This window comes from Gymnoscopelus microlampas (genome assembly GCF_963454915.1).
Source record: "Gymnoscopelus microlampas genome assembly, chromosome: 22".
NCBI lineage: Eukaryota > Metazoa > Chordata > Actinopteri > Myctophiformes > Myctophidae > Gymnoscopelus > Gymnoscopelus microlampas.
Window position 1 is genome coordinate 1,367,501 of NC_139959.1, and position 22,015 is coordinate 1,389,515.

Consider the following 22,015-nt stretch of genomic DNA (forward strand, 5'->3'; position numbering starts at 1 on the left):
GTTCCGTGTAGAAATATTGTTAGTGGGAATGAAAACATAGTCGCACCAACCGGAAGTGATGCGCTGAAGGCAGACATGAAACCCCGGTTTCCCTGCGCACTGGTGTTCCATTTGCCTCCGGCCAGACCCCACAGACAATATTACAAACAGCAGAGGTCGCTGTTTTTCATTTTCTGTTGGGTCTGGCTACGCGAGACTAATTATGACATGGCTTAAATATTGATTCCAGGTAAAGTGGTTAAAGGACGACTTCACCGCTTTTCAACCTATCTTCATATAATTGGTCCTCACTAATGCTCATGATAAAATGGTACCATTTTTTTCTACTTGGTCTGTGTCTCATAGGAGGGCTGTGGACAGTTCAGAAACCCGTCTACCAGTGACATCATCGTTAGGCATGATTTTTTTTTCCAACAAGATTTCACATTTTTTATTTTTATTTTTATTAACACGAGAACAATGGCTTCTTTTATTGCATTGCAACTTTCCAGGAATAGAAAGCCTGCAGTTTCTATTAGCTTGGATTCCCCATTGATGATGTCACTGGTAGACGGGACTCTGAACTGTCCACAGCTCTCCTCTGAGACACAGACCGAGTAGAAAAAAATGGTACCATTTTATCATGAGTATTAGTGAGGACCAATTATATGAAGATAGGTTGAAAAGCGGTGAAGTCGTCCTGTGCCTCTGTTTGGCTGCTGTAGTCAGTTTGTCATCATGTGTGAATGAATGGTGGAGCTAGCTTGTTTTAACATTTCATATTTATCACTGTTTGACTGATCATCACACAATAGAGCTTAAACATTGTATAGTAAACAACTGCTGCTTGTTTATTTCTCAACTTCATCACAGTGTATTTCTTAACAACACTATGGTTAAAATGTACAGTAGCTCTAAATAACCTGACAGCACCAAACTCCATATAAAGGTAGGTACTGTAGGCCTATGTATTATAAATAACCTGAAAGCACCAGAGTCCATATAAAGGTACAGTAGGCCTATGCATTGGCTTACAAGTAGTGGTGTAAAGTAACTAAGTACATTTACTCAACTACTTTATACTTAAGTACAATTTTTAGGTACAGTACTGCTACTGTACTTGAGTATATAATATGATTATTATTCCAAAACATACCTTAACCACTTCAACCCTATGTACATATCGGCCATTTGAAATAGCCGATCTACAAGCTCACAATGCGTCACATCGCAACACATTGTGAGCTTGTAGATCTGCTATTTTCAAATTATCTTTTGTACATCTTCTATACATATACAATTGGCAAAATTCCTTTTGTGTCCTGTTATCACCAACACCCCCCATTGACAGGTATACCATCCCTCCCACGAACACAACCAATTGTGTTTGCATATATACAGTTCTAGTATACTGTATATCAAGCCGGATGCAACGCTGTGGATTTGAACCCCTAGACTCCGCGGTGGCGGACAGCTTCACCCCTGTGACACCAGAGCACCCGGTTATGTTAATGTTCACACCGTGACTGAGGTGATGTACAGTTTCGTGTTGGATGAGAGATGATACAGATGATCCGCCTCTTCACTCGGTCCATGCAGCTTCAGGAGCTCCTTGTGGGGCAGTGTTTCCCAAACAGCCGGGACAGGACCTATTTTTGGATTGCAGACTCATTTTGTATGGGTCGTGAGTAAATATCAATTTTATTTAATTTCCTACATTTTGTTTTTAATTATTATCACTTAAAAAATATTTTCAAAATCACAATTTATCATAAATGAAAAACTGTGCCAAGTTGTGAGCTTGTAGATCTACCATTTTCGCTAGTTTGGGTCCCGGGGAGACATCATATTTCTTGTGCTAAAATGTTTGGGAACCACTGCCTTAGGGAACATTCTCATACAGGTGGTCGATCTCTGTGTCCTGGACTCCTGCATCTCCACTCTGTCCAGCCTCAGCACCGGAACCAACAATGTTATAATAAACCATCTCAATGTTCTCCTCTCCCGCATCCCGCGCCCTGGTGGCCTGGAATAAACACAGCACCCATTTTTCACTTACTGGATCATAACTGGCTGTCTTAACCCTTTCAGACCGAGAACGCATCTGTGTAATTTTAAGATTTCTTTGGCTATTCAAAAATAGCAGATCTACTGTACAAGCTCATAGAGCGGCACCGAGTGTGTGTGCAAATCTTTGAATCTATTTTTCCATAGCAAATACTTTAACTCTGTTACAACTTCTGGGGGTCCCTGGAACAAAATATCTGAGATGGGGGCAAAATTCATATAATTTTGGAGGTCCTTGACATGAAAAAGTACCACAACATTTTTTTCAAAAAACTGTTAGGATTTAGAAGACATTTGTAGAATCGCCCAGAAGCAAAGACTTGAGTTAAAAAATGTTTGCTTTCCAAAAAAATATATATTTTTTTTCTTTTAAATTTTTTGTCCCACGATTTTGTAACCCTTTTTTCACCCGGTGCCAATTTGCTAAGTGATCCTGGGCACTACACTCCCCCCACCAGCCTAGGGAGGCCAGGGCCGAGCTCATGCCTCCTTCAATGCATGAGAGCCAACTGACCTTCTTGTCACCCGACAGGGGGGAGTTTCCCTGGTTGGACGTAGCGCGTGGAAGGAGCACGTTATTCCAACCAGTTCCCTTCCCCTCCATCAGGCGCCCCGGCTGACCAGGGGGAGGCAGTATAGTGACCAGGATTACTACATGTTTTTGTGAGGGTATTAACTACCCTAGGAGACACGGGGAGAACATGCAAACTCCACACAGAGTGGGCCCTTTCGCCAACCCCCACCTAGGGTATGGGCGCTGATGACGCGGAGGAGAAGACACGCCCCCAGGACCCACAGCGTCCCTGGCGGGAATCGAACCCAGGACCAAAAATATATATATTCAAAGATTTGCTCAAATTTTCACTATTTTTCAAAAATAGCAGATCTACAAGCTCATAGCACGGCACTCGCCACGCTATGAGCTTGTAGATCTGCTATTTTTGAATAGCCAAAGAAATCTAAAAAAAGACACAGATTCTTTCCCGGTCTAAATGGGTTCAATCAAAACAGTGTAACTACATTTACATTCCAGTCTGTCATTAAATAAAGATGTATAATTACCCTCGAAAGATGATAGAGGACACTTAGTACCAGCATCAACAGCAGCAGCAGGAACGCTGCGACTGTAACTCTGATGATGTTAGAGGTCAGCTGAGAGGCTGTGAGAAAAATATGTTGGGATAAGAACATCACCAAACATCATGTAAGGGAAAGCTTTCAATGAAAAGGCTTGATTCAATAGAATTCACTTATAATTGGTCCTCACTGATGCTCATTAAAAGATGACACACACTCACTCTTTGTCTCATTGGTGGACAGCGGACAGTTCGGAAGTCTGCCTACCAATGACATCATCGATGGGGATTCCAAGCTAATAGAAACTACAGCCTTTCTCTTCCTGGAAAGTTAACATGCTGAAATAGAGGCCATTCTTCTTGCATTAAAAAAATAAATAAAATGAATAATAACACCTGCTTGTTTGAAATTACCAAGGCTGCCTGCCAATGATGTCACTGGTAGGCAGGTTTCTGAGCCGTTCACAGACCTCCCCTGAGACACACAGAGTGAGTAGACAGAAATGATGCCATCTTATAATGAGCATTAGTGAGGACCAATTATACGAAGATATGGTTGAAAATGGGTGAAGTGGTCGTTTAAATGTCTAAATTCAAGTCACATTCATGTGTTTGCCTGTTTTACTGAGTTTCATATTATGATTCGATACGTCGATTTCATGTTACCAGGTTACCTTTCACAGTAAGAGAGAGGAACTGACTCTCAGAAGTTAAATTATGAGACGAAACAGTGACGTGATAGACACAGCTGTAGTTTCCTTGGTGGGTGTGGTCTGCGGCAGGAAACAGGAAGTCGGCAGAGTGATTGACAGCAGGCTGGGTGCGGTCGTGTGTTGTGTTGGATCCAGTGAAGGTGAGGTGGAAGGAGCCTCCTGGATACTGTGGCTGGGTGAGGCAGCTGATGGTGAAGAAGTTGGAACCCTCCTCTAGCTGCAGCCCCCGCTGCAGGCCCTCAGAAACCCCCTTTATGGAGGGGCAGAGCGTGATGTTTGGCTTAGAGAGTGGTGCTGAAACAAGACAGAGGCGATTGGATGAAAAAGCAGATGTAAACATCGTAAGGAAGATGTTAGAGAAATCAAACATGTTGAAAATAAACCAATTACAAACATAATTACTACTGAACACTCAAAAATATTTAGTTTTGATCAATGACCTGGCCATTGTCTGACCCTAAACTGAGGGAATCAATCAATCAATCATACTTCTGATGGACGGACGGACGGACGGACAGACAGACAGACAGACAGACACACAGACAGACACTAGTCTCGCGTGGCCAGACTGTTGCCTCCAACAATTTTCAAATGTTTCCGGTCATACAGTCTGGGACTCGGAAGCTCTGATCATGAGCAGAATATAAACCGGATGTGAAGCCTCCTCCCGACTTCTGTTTAGTCTTTAAAGTCGCGCACATTTATCCTAATATAAATACAAATCATCTAAGTGTATTTAGCTTGCTGCTTAGCAGAAATGGAAATTAAAAAGTAAAATGTAAAAATATTTTAAAATATATTTTCGTGAACGGAAGTGCCAGTTTCCTCTCTCGGATTTCGGGAGGCGTAGTTCCAGACTCTATATAGCATTCAGAGATTGTGGAATAGTTGTTTGGATAGTGAGACTGCACAGACAGACAGACATACAGATAAATACCTAGGACAGTGAGAGAGAGGAGCTCACTCTGAGAGGAGAAGTTATGTTTAGAAACATTGATGTGATAAAAACAACTGTAGTTTCCTTGGTGGGTGTGGTCTGCTGCAGGAAACAGGAAGTCGGCAGAGTGATTGACAGCTGTCTGGGTGTGGTTGTCTGTTGTGTTGGATCCAGTGAAGGTGAGGTGAAAGGAGCCTCCTGGATACTGTGGCTGGGTGGAGCAGCTGATGGTGAAGTTGGAACCCTCCATCACCAGCAGCCCCTGCTGCAGGCCCTCAGAAACCCCCTTTGTGGAGGGGCAGAGCGTGATGTTTGGCTCAAAGAGTGGAGCTGAAACAAGACAGAGGTGATTGGTTGAAAAAGCAGATATGTAAACATCGTAAGGAAGATGTTAGAGAGATCAAACATGTTGAAAATAAACCAATTACAAACATAAATATAGCTGCAAGCAGCAATGAGCGGTTTCGAGAAAAGGAGAGAGAGAGAGAGAGAGAGAGAGAGAGAGAGAGAGAGAGAGAGAGAGAGAGAGAGAGAGAGAGAGAGAGAGAGAGAGAGAGAGAGGTAGAAAGAGAGAGAGAGAGAGAGAGAGAGAGAGAGAGAGAGAGAGAGAGAGAGAGAGAGGGGGGGGGGCAGACAAACAGACAGACAGTGACAGAATGAGAGAGAGACAGACAGACAGAAAGTCACAGAGTGAGAGAGAGGCAGTCAGACAGACAGACAGACAGACAGACAGATAGATAGACAGACAGACAGAGTGAGAGAGAGGCAGACAGACAGACACAGAGAGAGAGGCAAACAGACAGACAGACAGACAGTGACAGAGTGAGAGAGAGACAGACAGACAGACACACACAGAGAGAGAGAGGCAAACAGACAGACAGACAGACAGACAGACAGTGACAGAGTGAGAGAGAGGCAGACAGACAGACAGACAGACAGACAGACAGACAGGCTACCAGGAGTATGTTTGTAACAAAGTAAGAATTCCAAATAATGATCACCTCAATGCATTGTTGGGGACAGGGATCAAACCAGCGACCTATGGATTCACAGGCTGCCTCTCTTCTTATTGAGCTAGAAATATGGCCTCCCTGATGGTGTCTGTTGATATCTATAGGTTTTTCAGTCCGTTATGAACCAAGCCTCTGTTTTGCTAACTACTCTAGATTACTGGTTGACAAATATTTAGCAATAAAGTTTTGTTTTGTGTTCTTGGAATGGAAACTAGTGAAAATAGTTGATCTACAAGCTGACAATGTGTTGCTATCTGAAAAGTTGTGAGATTGTAGATTGGCTATTTTCACAAGAAAGTATGTTGTACATAAAAAAACAACTAGTCTCAAAAAGGCATTTCATGTTATTGTTTAAAAGTTGCACATGTCTGAATTAACAGGGTCATGTTTTGTACAATGCAATTTAAATGTAAACTGTAATCAGTGGGATTTGAACCAGGGACCTTCGGCACATGAGGCTCACACTCTACTGGTGGAGCTATTGAATCCACAGCATCAGACAGTGAGCAAGGCGAATCTAACAAAACAAAACAAAAGGGCGAATGAAGTACGTCATACATTGAAAATAACTACTTTCAAGTATGCATTTCTCGTTATCTTTAACAATTGCACATGCATTCATTGATACAGTCATGTTGTGTGCAATGCAATTATAATGAAGTCTACATGAGGTGGGATTCGAACCGGCAACCCTGTGGTTTCAAGGCAGATGATTAAGCGATCAAGCTATTGAACCAACACACCTGAACCTGTGAAAAAGGGCTTGACACATTTATTTGACACAGTTTCATGCAAATTGCTCAGAAATCCTTGGTTTAAATGTTTTTCAAACTGCTCAAAATTGCAGACAATCTAAGGGCAGAGCTTACTGGTCAAAGTGATACATGTGTTCCTCATGAGTCAAGGCACATGTGTAAGCAGGTTTAACGGCTGTCGGCCAAACGAGGCATGACTTTTGCCTGTTTAAAGCTTGCATTTTCAAAAAATTGCTATAGCGCCCCCCTTTGACCAATTGGAGTAAGATTGGTTTCAGTGATACCTGGAATGACCCTCTACAATATTGCAAAGTGTCAAACAAATGTGAGTCTGCATGTATGAGTTAGGGGCAGATGAATAATTGTCATAAAACTGCAATTTTCATTGGCTTATAAAAGCTTAACGTTTTCACTTATGGAAAATCCGCTTGCTCACGTCTGTCGGCATTGGTCCAAAGTTCATGTGTAGACAGTTTCGTACAGATTGCTCAAAAATCCCAGGAGGAGTTAGATTTTTACTGCTTTTTACTGCTTTTCATAGAATTCGAAATGGTGGGAGATCTAAAGGTCAGAGGTCAAAAGTCAAACAGTGAAAGTTGTTAGGCATGAGGAAACGCATGTGTGCATTGAAGTCTCATGGCTGTAGGTCAAACAGGGCATGAGTTGTACCTGTTCAAAGTTGACATATTTCAATTGAGTGCTACAGCGCCACCCTTTGGCCGATGGTTGTGAGTTTCGGGTCTTCGCCGTTTGGCATAGCCCTCTACCATATTGCCGAATTTCATAAAAAGTGACCACGCGGTTAGGCCAGAACTGCCAAAAGCGGCGGAAGAATAATGAAAGTGTAGAGATGTAATAAGGCTTCGAAGCCTGATAGGCCTCGAAACCTTAATAATAATAATAATAATAATAGTGAAAGCCAAGGAATGCAATAAGGCTTCGAAGCCTGATAGGCTCTCGAAACCTTAATAATAAAGAAAGCCTAGTATCCCAATAAGGCTTCGAAGCCTGATAGGCTCTCGAAACCTTAATAATAATAAAGAAAGCCTAGTATCCCAATAAGGCTTCGAAGTCTGATAGGCTCTCGAAACCTTAATAATAATAAAGAAAGCCTAGTATCCCAATAAGGCTTCGAAGTCTGATAGGCTCTCGAAACCTTAATAATAATAATAATAATAGTGAAAGCCAAGGAATGCAATAAGGCTTCGAAGCCTGATAGGCTCTCGAAACCTTAATTACTACTGAACACTAAAAAATATTTAGTTTTGATCAGTGACCAATTACCTGGCCATTGTCTGACCCTAAACTGAGGAATCAATCAATCAATCATGCTTCTGACGGACGGACGGACGGACGGACGGACAGACAGACAGACAGACAGACACCTACCTAGGACAGTGAGAGAGAGGAGCTCACTCTGAGAGGAGAAGTTATGATTAGAAACATTGTGATAAAAACAACTGTAGTTTCCTTGGTGGGTGTGGTCTGCTGCAGGAAACAGGAAGTCGGCAGAGTGATTGACAGCTGTCTGGGTGTGGTTGTCTGTTGTGTTGGATCCAGTGAAGGTGAGGTGAAAGGAGCCTCCTGGGTACTGTGGCTTGATGGAGCAGCTGATGGTGAAGTTGGAACCCTCCATCAACAGCAGCCCCTGCTGCAGGCCCTCAGAAACCACCTTTATGGAGGGTTTCAGCAGATCTGTAACAAGACAGAACATAGTAGATGATGTTAAAGAGATCAAATACTTTTTTTATTATTAAAATAAAATAAATGGCGGCGGCCCATCATTGGTCAGGGCAGACGGACATACAGACTTAATGTGACACTGCCATTGTGTCGTTGTTGATGCCTGCTTCTTACCTGAACAGATCAACTCCTGCCTGTCGGAGGTATAATAAATCACCGTTCTTCCACACTCCCTCAGTGAAGATTCAGACCCATCACAGGAAGAAGAGTAAACCCAAAATGTAAGTTGATCTGTAGAATCAACCATAACTTCTGTTGAAACAGCAGAGCCACAGTCCAACTGTCTACACACTACAGATGATAACTCCATGCTCCATGTCCTCGCTTGATCACCCACTGGTCTCCACTGGTCTCCACTGGTCTCCCGGCGTTTAATCCACAGTCTACCATTACAGTGACTGGTTCCTCCCACCAACTTGACATCATCAGGCCCTGTACAGAGACAATAGAATAAGCAGTAATATATATATATATTGCTTTCATTATAAAATAGTAATCCAAACCTAAAGTGTTTGTCTTTTACCTGAGCAGGTGAGTCCAACAGCCTTGTTAGGTGAGCAGCTGTTTCTAGTTGAGTCTGAGGTTTTACAGTCCAGGAGAACAGACTCATTGCCTTCACACAAGAACTCTTCGGTCCACATGGGAGCCTTCACTTCTCCATAGAGCGCCCCCTGGATGGCTGAAGGAGCTCCACAGCCAAGCTGCCTACAGACAACCTGTGCATCCTGCTGGTCAAAGTCACCTTCACACACTGAGACCCACGACTGATTAGACTTCACCTCCACTCTGCCTGAACACGAACTAGTCCCATTCACCAACCTCACAGACCCTGGAAGGAGGGGGAGAGAGAGAGAGAGAGAGAGAGAGAGAGAGAGAGAGAGAGAGAGAGAGAGAGAGAGAGAGAGAGAGAGAGAGAGAGATTATTATATATACAATATACAAAACAACAGAACAAAAGTACATCATTGTGCCCTTCACAAACGCAAGGTGGAGAGAAAAAGAGATTATTTTCAGTAACACTTTATTTGCGTGAAAACCTGAAAACCTGAAACATAAACGATGTGCAAAAATGTAAGGGATTATTCAAAAAGTTTAAATTTATGTCTGTTTCATTTTTGTTGTTTCTAAACTCTGTAATTTTAACTTAATTTAGTGGCTAATACGTTTTTCTTTGAACCTGTCAGAACAAATTATCATAGTTACGTCCTCCATACACTCATTAAAAAAACATAAAGAACAAATGTACATAATTGTTTCCTTCACAAACACAAGGTGGATGGATGGATGGATGGATGGAATTGTTGAATAAATGTGTTACCTGAACAGATCACTTCCAGTCTGAAGGGCAATTTCTCACTTCTCTCAGCTAGTCCACACTCCCTCAGTGAAGACTCAGATCCAACACAGGTTTTGAGAGGACCCCATGCAGGTGGACTTATAGGACCATAACCCGATTCTTGTGCAACAGCTGAGCCACAGTCCAGCTGTCTGCACACTACAGATGCTGACTTCCAGTTCCAGACTACAACACCACTTAACAGTCTCCACTGTCCCTGGATTTTCATCTCCAGTATACCAGCACACTGACGGCTTCCGTTCACCAACCTGATATATCCAGACTCTGTACAGACACAATATCATAAACTGTAAAAAGAAAAAAAAAAGAAAGAAAATACAAACTAATACTGCTTTGATTATAAAATAGTAATCCAAACCTAAAGTGTAGTTTGTCTTTTACCTGAGCAGGTGAGTCCAACAGTCTTGTTAGGTGAGCAGGTGTTTCTATTTGAGTCTGAGGTTCTACAGTCCAGGAGAACAGACTCATTGCCTTCACACAAGAACTCTTTGGTCCACATTGGAGCCTTCACTTCTCCATAGAGCGCCCCCTGGAGGACTAAGGGAGCGCCACAGCCAAGCTGCCTACAGAGCACCTGTGCATCCTGCTGGTCAAAGTCTCCTTCACACACTGAGACCCACGACTGATTAGACTTCACCTCCACTCTGCCTGAACACAAACTAGTCCCATTCACCAACCTCACAGACCCTGGAGGGAGAGAGAGAGAGAGAGAGAGAGAGAGAGAGAGAGAGAGAGAGAGAGAGAGAGAGAGAGAGAGAGAGAGAGAGAGAGAGAGAGAGATCATCCTGAAAAATACATTATGTGAAAAATCTAAGGGATTATTCAAAAATGTTCACATTTCTGTTCGTTTCGTTTTTGGTGTTTCTAAACTCTGTCATTTTAACTTAATTTAGTGGCTAATACGTTTTTCTTTGAACCTCTCAGAACAAATGATCATAGTTAAGTCGTCCATACACTCATTAAAAACATACAGAACAAATGTACATCATTGTGCCCTTCACAAACGCAAGGTGGATGGATGGATAGATGGAATTGTTGAAGTCATTGTTACCTGAACAGATTACCTTGATAGGACCCCAATTAGGTGGATTTATAGGACCATAAAACGATTCTTGTGCAACAGCTGAGCCACAGTCCAGCTGTCCGCACACTACGGATGCTGACTTCCAGTTCCAGTCTACAAGACCATTTAACAGTCTCCACTCTCCCTGGTGTTTCATCTCCACTATACCAGCACACTGACGGCTTCCTTTCACCAACCTGATATATTCAGACTCTGTACAGAGACAATAGAATAAACAGTAAAAGAAAAAAGCAAATATTTCTTTGATTATAAAATAGTAATCCAAACCTAAAGTGTTTGTCTTTTACCTGAGCAGGTGAGTCCAACAGTCTTCTTAGGTGAGCAGGTGTTTCTAGTTGAGTCTGAGGTTCTACAGTCCAGGAGAACAGACTCCTTGCCTTCACACAAGAACTCTTTGGTCCACATTGGAGCCCTCACTTCTCCATAGAGCGCCCCCTGGAGGACTGAAGGAGCTCCACAGCCAAGCTGCCTACAGAGCACCTGTGCATCCTGCTGGTCAAAGTCTCCTTCACACACTGAGACCCACGACTGATTAGACTTCACCTCCACTCTGCCTGAACACAAACTAGTCCCATTCACCAACCTCACAGACCCTGGAGGGAGGGGGAGGGAGAGAGAGAGAGAGAGAGAGAGAGAGAGAGAGAGAGAGAGAGAGAGAGAGAGAGAGAGAGAGAGAGAGAGAGAGAGAGAGAGAGAGAGAGAGAGATATTATTATTTATACAATATACAAAACAACAGAACAAATGTACATCATTGTGCCCTTCACAGACGCAAGGTGGATGGATGGAATTGTTGAAGTCATTGTTACCTGAACAGATTACCTTGAGAGGACCCCATGCAGGTGGACTTGTACGACCATAAAGCGATTCTTCTGCAACAGCTGAGCCACAGTCCAGCTGTCCGCACACTACAGATGCTGACTTCAGATTCCCGTCTACAACACCATTTAACAGTCTCCACTCTCCCTGGTGTTTCATCTCCACTATACCAGCACACTGACGGCTTCCGTTCACCAACCTGATATATTCAGACTCTGTACAGAGACAATAGAATAAACAGTAAAACAAACAAAAAAATAGTAATATTATTGTTGAATATTGTTGAATTGTTGAATTGAAAAAAAGCCACTTTTTTATTTGTTTACCTGTTGTGTGGTGTGTTGGTTGTGTCTGGAGACCTGAAGAATAATAGTAAAAGGAATAAGTTTGAGTGTAACAGAGTACATGGATCCTCTCTATCAGTTACAGCAGCCTGGTTTATGTGTTGACATACAGGACATGATGTTCTTCGTTTCTTCTTGTTTGGGACACTCACATTGTAATTGGCTAATTGGTTGTCACGCAACCCAGGGGTTAAAACCTATGACACCAAATTATGTCTAACCTAAAGTGTTGATTAAGAACATGCATCTAGCCTTGTTCATTTTACATTGTGGCCAGTGATCAGTGACTAGTGACTTTTGTCCAATAACAGATGAAATTAAGAGGACATAGAGATCACTATCATCGTTTTTTTTTTTACAGTTTACATATAATGCAGTGGGTGAAATTTTTTTTTTCGTGCGTGCTCCATCGATTTGTAATATTTTGTGAGAAGAGAGTGGATAGAGGTAGAGTGAGGGCAAAGGGAAAGAGAGGTAGGAAAGTAAAAATAGTTCAAGTTAAATAGAACAGTAAAAAATATATACATCTATAAAAATAGCGAGTGTGAACGCAGGTATATACAGTACCAAGGATATTTAAAAACATTAGCGTCATACAGTATGCAGGTGTTCATGCCTTGCTCAACAGTCTATTGGTAGCCGGGTAGAAACTGTTCAGAAGTCGAATGTTCAGAAAACAGTATCGTAGGTGCTGTGAGCATATTATCTATGTGTGTATGTGCACACTGCGCAACACGTATCCAGTGGTGAAAATTAACTAAGTACATTTACTCAAGTACTGTACTTAAGTACAATTTTGAGGTATTTGTACTTTACTTGAGTATTTCCAATTTCCAATACTTTTACTTCTACTCCACTTCATCTCAGAGTCAAATATGGTACTTTTACTCCACTACAATTATTTGAAAACTTAGTTACTAGTTCCTTTTCAGACATATAAATGATTACATTATAAGACATACATTAACCAAGATAGCCCTATTTTATACCTAGGCTAATTGCAAATAGCAGATCTACAAGCTCACAACACGTTGCGATGCGGCGCGTTGTGAGCTTGTAGATCTGCTATTTGCAAATATTTTAGTACAATTACTTTTGGTACTTTAAGTGCATTTTGATGCCAATACTTTTGTACTTTTACTAAAGTACATTTTGAATTCTGGACTTTTACTTCGAATTAAAAGTATTGGTACTTTTACTTAAGTAAAGAATTGTTGTACTTTTTCCACCACTGCAATCATGACATCAAGCAACAAGTATGATTAAAACAGAGTCCTACCTGAGCTCCACAACAGAATAAAGAACACCGTTAGATGCATGTTTGTCTCCAGAGGCACTGGCCTTGGTACGCCTTGGGATCAGTGCCCCAAGAGGAAAAGGCGAATGATGCTCGGGAAAAGGGAAGTCTGGAGCTCTCTGCTGGAACTGTTGCCCTCGTGACTCGACTCCGGATAAGCGGTTGAAGATGGACAGATGGATGGATGGATGGATGGATGGATGGGTGGATGCAGTCTCACTTTAGTGTGAACTGGATCTTCACTGAACACGTGTCTATATCTCTGTGTTTAGGACACGTCAGCTGTCCTCTTCAACGTTATCTTTTCATAAGGATGTGGTTTCTGTCCAACGTAACAGGAAACTGTTATCAACACCTAATAATCTAATTAATCTGTAAACGGAACAACACCCAGTAAACAGGGCCGTGGGAAGACGTTATAGGGTACAGGTGCTGTGGGCGTTTTTTTTTTGTTACTTTAATTCTGTTCCAGAACACATATTGCACTATCCCCCCCAAATAACGACCAACAACAACAGGCACATCATGCAAAAAAATATTTTTCATACATTATTTTCAGGGGGTGCTGCAGCCCCCTCAGCACCCCTACCCACGGCTATAATCTGAAATGGAAAAAAACACATAAGTATGAGCAGGCCGGTCAGCAGGCCTACATTAGAGTGAAAATAGAAATATATGCAGCAGATGGCAACATGAAATAAAAACATTGTGGAGCTTAAACTTTTGACAGAAAATCACTTTAATTAGCCCTAATGTTCATTAAAACAAATCTATACAATTTTCAAGACAGACATAAAGTGATTTGTGGAATGTATTTGCTTTAAATTTTTCTTTGGTTATTGTTATTCATAGCCATGCAGGTTTAAGCTCTCAAATGTTATTTTCTGTGTCTATCTGCTACAGAGGCTGAGAAATAAATACTATACAATGACATAAACTCGTTCTCGGCATCAAAGGTATAAACACATATTACAACAGGTCTAAATGGCTTAAATGGTATCATGTTATCAATGTCTGCTCAGTGCTTTCTGTCCCACTGGAGAGTGTCCATCAATGTGTTGATGACATTTTAGCCATAGGGTTTCTTGGGTTTAAAATCCTCTTAACAGACCTTGTATTGAACTGTACTTTCCTGTGCTTTTTTTGCAAACCCCTTATAAAATATTCAATCCATCAATCAATCAATCAATCAATCAATCAATCAATCAATCAATCAATCAATCAATCAAAATCAAATAAAAAAATCCAAAATATTTTTTCATTATTTCATTTTTTTGCAAAGCCTTATTTTTATTTCAGTTAACTGGAATGATTATATATTTTTGTATTCTAGTTTTCGTGGACTTTAATTTATTTATCTTTATCTTATTCTGCTGCGTCACAGAAGCAGAACCACCGTGAGGAGGAGGAAGGAACCAATGTTTCACAGCTCTTGTGGTCGTTGTTTCTGCCGGATCTTAAGCACGATCGGAACAGGAAATGGTGCATCTTCAAAAACAAACCCGCCGACGACGACAGACAAGTGAACTTGTGAAAGAATAACAAAGCTTTAGAATCACATTTATTTATGATTAAAACACATTAAACCATCATTAAACATGAAGTTCAGAGCCAAGATGATCGACGTGGGATGTCTGGGTCACTTCACACGTGAGTTATTACTTATTACCACATTTATTGTGTTTATTGTGAAGGTTTTTAGTACAATAACTTTTGGTACTTTAATTGCATTTTGATGCCAATACTTTTGTACTTTTACTAAAGTACGTACTTTTACTAAAGTACATTTTGAATGGACTTTCACTTGGAACAGAGTATTTCCATATCGCAGTATTGGTACTTTTACTTAAGTAAAGAATTTTTGTACTTTTTCCACCACCGCAATCATGACATCAAGCAACAAGTATGATTAAAACAGAGTCCTACCTGAGCTCCAGAACAGAATAAACAACACTGAAGGTTTTTAAGGATTTAAAACAGTGGTTCTCAAACCTTTTCATGTCAAAAGGACCCTGTTGTGCCAGGGACCCCCATCTGAAAATATGTTATGCCAGGGACCCCCATCTGACAATATGTTGTGCCAGGGACCCCCATCTGAAAATGTGTTTTGCCAGGGACCCCCCAGGGGAAAAGATTTGTGTTAAAAATGCCCCAAAATGTTCAAGATCTTTGAAAAAATAGCAGATCTACAAGCTCATAGCGTGGCACTATATGAGCTTGTAGATCTCCTATTTTTGAATAGCCAAAGTATAAAAGGTTAAAGTGTTAAAAATGATTGTGATGCTATATTAAGTACTTAGCTGAATAGCTGGGGAGGGGACCCAAATGTACTTAAAGTACCAAAAGTAAGGGTACGCATTATGCAGATAAGGTCCCATTTCCCCAGTTTTCATACATACAATGTATAGCAATCTTTTGTCGCATCGCGACACACTGTGAGCTTGTACAGTAGATCTACTATTTTCAAATGGTTGAAATGTATATAGGGCTGAAGTGGTTAATGTATGTTTTGTAATAATAATCAAAATCTACAAAGTAACTAGTAGTAACTAAAGTTTTCATATAATTGTAGTGGAGTAAAAGTATAATATTTGCCTCTGAGATGTAGTGGAGCAGAAGTCAAAGTACAGAAAATTGGAAATATTCCTATTGCAATTTACCATTTTACAATTTATTCATTAGATTTAGCAGACGCTGTGAGAATAATGTTTTTAACATACAAATAATACGAAAAAAATTAAAAATGTTGGTGCTGTGCTGTGAGATTTTATATCTGCTATTTTTGAATAGCCAACGCTAACGCCCAGGTTTTAATGTGTCAAAGTGCTTCTTTTTTTGTAACTGGAAGGTGTCGTCAACACCATCGCCAAGCTGACCAAGTCGTGTGTGCTGAGGATGACTCCTGACAACCTGTTCTTCATTCTGTCCAGTAAAGTGGACAGCGGAGGGGTCAGCATGTGGTGTGAACTGTTACAGGTAAACTAGGGCTGGGAGAAATGAATGCAAGGCTATGTTCTGTTGGATTGATGCTAGCAACTTACCTAGATATGACGACCATACAGACATACCGTGGTCATTTGTTCTCATGTTTAATGCCTTAATTGTAAATTGCTACGTTCATATCAACATTTTGGCCTATCCAGATTTGGATCAAATTGGTTTAATCAAGACTGAACAGCAAACAAAACACGTGGAAACTGATTGTGTAGCAAATCATATTTTAACCAAATTCCTAGACTGGTTTGAAATGTGATTCAAATGTGATTCAAATGTGATTCGTAAATATGAGTCTCAGTCACAGCAGGACAATTGGTCACTGAAGATTCATTTATTATTAATTATGTTGCACAATGCTTGGTGTAGCTCACCAAAAATAGCAGACCTACAAGCTCTTGTAGAAAAATAAATGTGCAAACAGAGCTGTGTTGCATTGCAGTTTAGGAAAAAAACTAGCTTGCAAAACCATAAGATTTTTGCATTTGCTGTCAGAAATAGTTGCATATAATTTATATACACATAAGCAAAGGTTAGCTTGGGATAAACTTTTGAAACAAATGGAAGCAATATTTCATGTTTTGCATTCTCACTTGGTATAAAACCATTCGGACAAATGGCAGCAAATGTCTCTCTCTCTCTCTCTCTCTCTCTCTCTCTCTCCCCCCCCCCCCCCCCCCCAGGCCAACTTCTTTGATGAGTACCAGTTGGAGGGTGTGTCTCCGGAGGCCAATGAGATTTGCCTGGAGCTGGCCCCAGAGAACCTGTCCCGGGCTCTGAGGACGGCCCAAAACGCCAAGTCAGTCAAGATCAAGCTGACCAAGAAGCACTGTCCATGTCTCACCATCGCTGCTGAGCTGGTGAGGAACGCATGTCTACACTGTCTACACCAAACAACAACAATATGTATTTGGCCGCAGACCCCCATCTCAAAATATTTAGACTAGCCGTGATTGGTGTGATGATTGTAGAGGTTGGTGTGATGTTTCTAATGATTGGTGTGATGTGTCCTGCAGCCCACACTGTCCAGCATCAGTCGGGTGGTCACTCATGACATCCCTGTGGACGTCATCCCCAGACGACTGTGGAATGACTTCAAAGAGCCCTGCATGCCTGACTTTGATGTAAGACACTCTAATTTATATAAGCACTCTGTGTGGATATGTAGTGTAAGAGAGCTGAGGTAAGATACCCTACATTATACGCACTCTGTATGGATATGTAGTGTAAGAGAGTTGATGTAAGATACTCTACTTTATAAGCACTGTGTATGGATATGTAGTGTACTGTAAGAGAGTTGATGTAAGATACTCTACTTTATAAGCACTCTAGTCGGTATGGATATGTAGTGTTAGGGCCAATTTATGCGCTGAGAGCCAAGTGTCGACACGTCACACTACGTGTCTCACAATGTTCTGAGTTTTGAGCATTCATACCGTCTGTGACTCACCGACACGACTAGCGTTGCCACAAAACGTAAACGGTAGGGATGTCCGATTTTATCGGCCTCCCGATATTATCGGCCGATATTAGCATAAAAATTGATATCGGGAAAATATCGGTATCGGTTTTTTTTGCTTTATAAGTAAGTTACAGGAGTTTTTACTGTATATGGTGTGTGTGATATGAAATTTGAGCTTACCCTAATCACAATAATCCCCGCATATATCGGTATCGGTTGATATCGGTATCGGTAATTAAGAGTTGGACAATATCGGTATATCGGTTATCGGTAAAAAAGCCAATATCGGACAACCCTAGTAAACGGAGAAGTGGATGTAGTCTTGACGTGCGTCTTCCCAACCAATCACAGTACGTAACATTTTATGAAGGCGTCAGGCGTGTGCAACCTAACATTTTTCTACAGGTACGCGAAACACAGCGTAATGCTAACATTACACGGGCACTATCGCCTGTATGTATGAATGTGAATACCTCTCGCATTCCTACACATTTTATGTATATTTGATATCGGCTACCATTTATGTCTTATTCACATAAGAGACTGAGATCTTTATTACACACTTTATGTACCGTACTACGTATATTTTATATTTGTTTTTATACTATTTTTAGTTTTACTCCCCTTCGTCGTTTTAATGTCACTTTCTTCGTGCGACATGTCGATCGACATTTGTTGCTCAAAGCATAAATTAGCCTTGAGACATTTTTGTGACCCTCAACACAGGACTTGATAATCCCAGCCCTCAAATTATTAGTATTGCCACCACCACCACGACCAATAATAAACAGAAACAGAGCTGTCTTCACATAAAAAACAACTTTCACTGCAGCAGTGGAAACTCAACCCCCTTGCGGCGGCCCTCGGCTTGATATCCTTGACATAATTTGGCCCTCGGAGGGGAAAATAATTTGCTTACTGAATGTAATCTTTTCTTGCAGGTCAGTATTTATATGCCTCCGCTGAAGACCATGAAGAATGTTGTAGACAGAATGAAGAACCTCTCCAACTTCCTGGTAGGGAATTACTTCCTGTTAGTGTAGGATTACTTCCCGTCTATGTAGGAGTCAGGTGTTGTAAGTTATTCTCAAACCAGCTGTCAAAACATCGACATACATACTTGAAAAATTCAAGAGCAAGAGCCCAGCTCTACATGCTTCCATTACACTGGCACTATCACTTCATGTATATGACTCTGAATACACTCTCATTCCTATACATTTTAATGCATATTTGATATCTGCTGCGATTTCATATATATTTTATTCAGACAAGAAACTTAGGAACTCTTGATATTTGTTTTAATTCTTGATATTTTTACTCCCAATCTTATTCTTATATCAAATGTAAGCACAGCTTGTAAACTTGTGATCTAACTTGCGATTGAAGTTCAGTGAAGTTCAGTTAAGCAAGAGGAAGTGCTAATCTTATCTTGCTTATCTTTGTAAAGCGACTTTGAGTACCTAGAAAAGCGATATATAAATCCTATGTAGTATTATTATTATTATTATTATTAAGCATACTTATAGCAGTGCCGCACACTGAAAATAACAGATCTTCAAGCTCATAACACGTCACATCTGTAACATGTTCTGAGTCATAATGGAGCACAAACTGTACATTAGGAATATTGTAATATTCAGCATTATGTAATGTGATTTTAAGTCATGGATTTAATTGCTGCGTGTGTCTGCGTGTTTGTGTGTGTACCAGGTCATTGAGGTCAACATGAACGGGGAGATGAACTTGAAGATAGAAACAGACTTGGTTTCTGTCACCACTCACTTCAAAGACCTTGGGAACCCTTCCTGGGGTAAATACACTGCATACACTTTTTTGATTCATAAAATAATTGACAACCGCATTTTTGGTATTTATATTTTTATACTTTGTCGTACAATGGCGTCACAATTGTGGATTTTGCAGTTTTTAAATTTTACTTTTCAACTATAATGACGTGCCCAAAATAGGGATTTATTATTTTATTAGTAAGTATTGATGATTGTGTGCTTTTTAAAATCTTTTTTATTGATCAAATCTTTTAGTTTAATTAAAGCTGCACTGTGTAACTTTCCTCTTCTACCCCGGATTTGAACCCGGTTTTCTGCGCAAGTGTTGTTAGTGTATGGTTTAGGATAATAATCTAAATCTGCAAAGTAACTAAACCTGTCAAATAATTGTAGTGGAGTAAAAGCATAATATTTGCCTCCGAGATGTAGTGGAGTAGAAGTAAAATATTGAAAATTGGAATTACTCCAGTAAAGTAAAAGTTCCTCAAAAGCGTACTTAAGTACAGTACTTGAGTAAATGTACTTAGTTACTTTACACCACTGTATGTTTGTAGGTGAAGCAGGCTCTCAGTCTCAGTGTCGGAGCAGGGACCCAGAGGACATGGCGTGGACCAGGGTGGACATCAGGAAGCTCCAACAGTTCCTAGTGGGGCAGCAGGTCAACCCCACCAAAGCCATGTGCAGTAAGTAAACGTGCACAGTACAACAATGAAAAAAAAACATCAACGTGGATAAACACAACAAAAGCCTACGGCTTGTTTCCATTGTGGTCCACTGAACACTAGACTCTCGAGTTAGACTGTTGACTCACACAATTTTTAAATGCTTCCGCTATTCAGTTTACAGATGCTCTGAAAACGGCCTACCTCCTCCCCACTTCCGTTTTGTTTTTGTAGATTGAAAGTTACTGTATATTGAATGTATATGTATTAATTAAAATATTGACAGTTTGTTCTTAACAATTATGTATATAGTGCTACTATTGCATTAGTTCTGCACACACACAGTATTAATGTACTGTTCTTGTGTGCCTGATCTAACCACTAGATGGCAGTAGTTTACACTGAGTCAGATTTTTGAAAAAAAACCTAAAAGTTGACATATGAAGATGCAAGGTTTCTACCTGACAGTGACGATATTTACAGTCCAATAAAATGGCAGTAAATGTAACCAGGGATGTGAAGGTCTCCAAAAAAAGTTTTTATAAAATAGAATAGAAATGTCTTTTCTTTCACATCTTGAGAATGAAATAACACAAGGAACAAGCAGTTAGGAATGCTTACAAATTCTACTGAGAAATAAACAGCCCATCTGTCCAGGTTAATTTCAAAACACTTAGAAACTTCACTGTATGAATTTCACATGACTACAACAGTGGGACATAAATAATACATTTCGTTGCTGTCGGGTGGAAACCTGTCCAAAACCGTTCCTCTTTTATTACCTTAAAAACATTTTTAAATAGTGAAAATAGCAGATCTACAGGCTCACAGTCACATACAAAAGCGAGTAGATGTTCCCCCTATGTCTTTGTAAAAGTACTGATTAAGAACATTAAGAAATGTCGTCTCCTCAGATGTCATCCATAACACTTTATAACATCTTGTCCTCCTCAGATATCGTCCATAAGAGGATTCTCCACCTCATCCTCCTACATGAAGATGTGTCTCTGCAGTACTTCATCCCTGCTGTGTCCATCAGCGCAGCCTGAGATCTTCTGACCGCTCTCACACACCGAGGCCAACTTCTTATTTAATGTGTGTGTGTGTGTCTGCGCTTGTATTACTATACTTGTGAGGGCCAAAGGTCCCCGCAAATATAGTAGAATTTGAGAAATAGACGTTATTCCTGATACTTGTGCTTACAATTAAGAAAAGATTCAGATCAGGCTTAGACATTTAGAGGTTAAGGTGTAGGGGTCATGGTGGGAGTTATGCCTGATTTATGCACTGTTGTGTGCTGGTTTATGCAACAGTAATATTTGCATGAGCAGCAAAAAACAATGTCCTAAAATGTTGATGTTCTCACAAGTATAGTAATGTGTGTGTGTGTGTGTGTGTGTGTGTGTGTGTGTGTGTGTGTGTGTGTGTGTGTGTGTGTGTGTGTGTGTGTGTGTGTGTGTGTGTGTGTGTGTGTGTGTGTGTGTGTGTGTGTGTGTGTGTGTGTGTGTGTACTATTGTGATACACAGTACTTGACTGAATTTAATAAGATGCCAATGTATATTTTTTGTAGAAGTAATACATTCTGCTTTGTGTATATGATCTGTACATTTCTTGGAAGAATGGACAACTAGAATTAGTACACTAAAAGCTGTTAATACAAAAGCTAAAAGTAAAAACATTTATAGTAACCAAAAATGACCACATTATGTCATCATATTGTAATAATCGTGATATCTTATATGTATTTTGGCCCTTAACCATTCAAAGCCTTTATAGACCAACAGTAGCATATAGAAAATTGATTCTTTGACATACAGGGAGCCAGTGTAAAGCTTTAAGAACTGGAGTGATATGGTAGATTAAAAATAGCGGATTTACAAGCTCAATGTGTTGCTTTCCCGATACAATGTGAACTGGACCGAT

The 22,015-nt window shown here is 40.5% G+C and overlaps 1 protein-coding gene across 1 annotated transcript; it reads left to right on the plus strand.

Annotated features, from left to right (window-relative positions):
- Positions 1–14,684: 14,684 nt before the first annotated feature.
- On the plus strand, positions 14,685–21,686 carry hus1 (HUS1 checkpoint clamp component). The gene is made up of 8 exons (XM_084048875.1): positions 14,685–14,833; positions 16,032–16,159; positions 16,861–17,037; positions 17,194–17,301; positions 18,581–18,655; positions 19,353–19,452; positions 19,984–20,112; positions 21,046–21,686. Exons 1-8 carry the CDS (start codon positions 14,782–14,784, stop codon positions 21,138–21,140), a joined length of 864 nt encoding a protein of 287 aa, XP_083905001.1. The 5' UTR covers positions 14,685–14,781; the 3' UTR covers positions 21,141–21,686.
- Positions 21,687–22,015: the final 329 nt, after the last annotated feature.

Coding starts and splice junctions, on each gene's coding strand:
- hus1 (XM_084048875.1), top strand. CDS start 14,782: ATGAAGTTCAGAGCCAAGATGATCGACGTGGGATGTCTGGGTCACTTC. Junction 16,160..16,860: donor TGTGGTGTGAACTGTTACAG/GTAAACTAGGGC, acceptor CCCCCCCCCCAG/GCCAACTTCTTTGATGAGTA. Junction 20,113..21,045: donor CCCCACCAAAGCCATGTGCA/GTAAGTAAACGT, acceptor TGTCCTCCTCAG/ATATCGTCCATAAGAGGATT.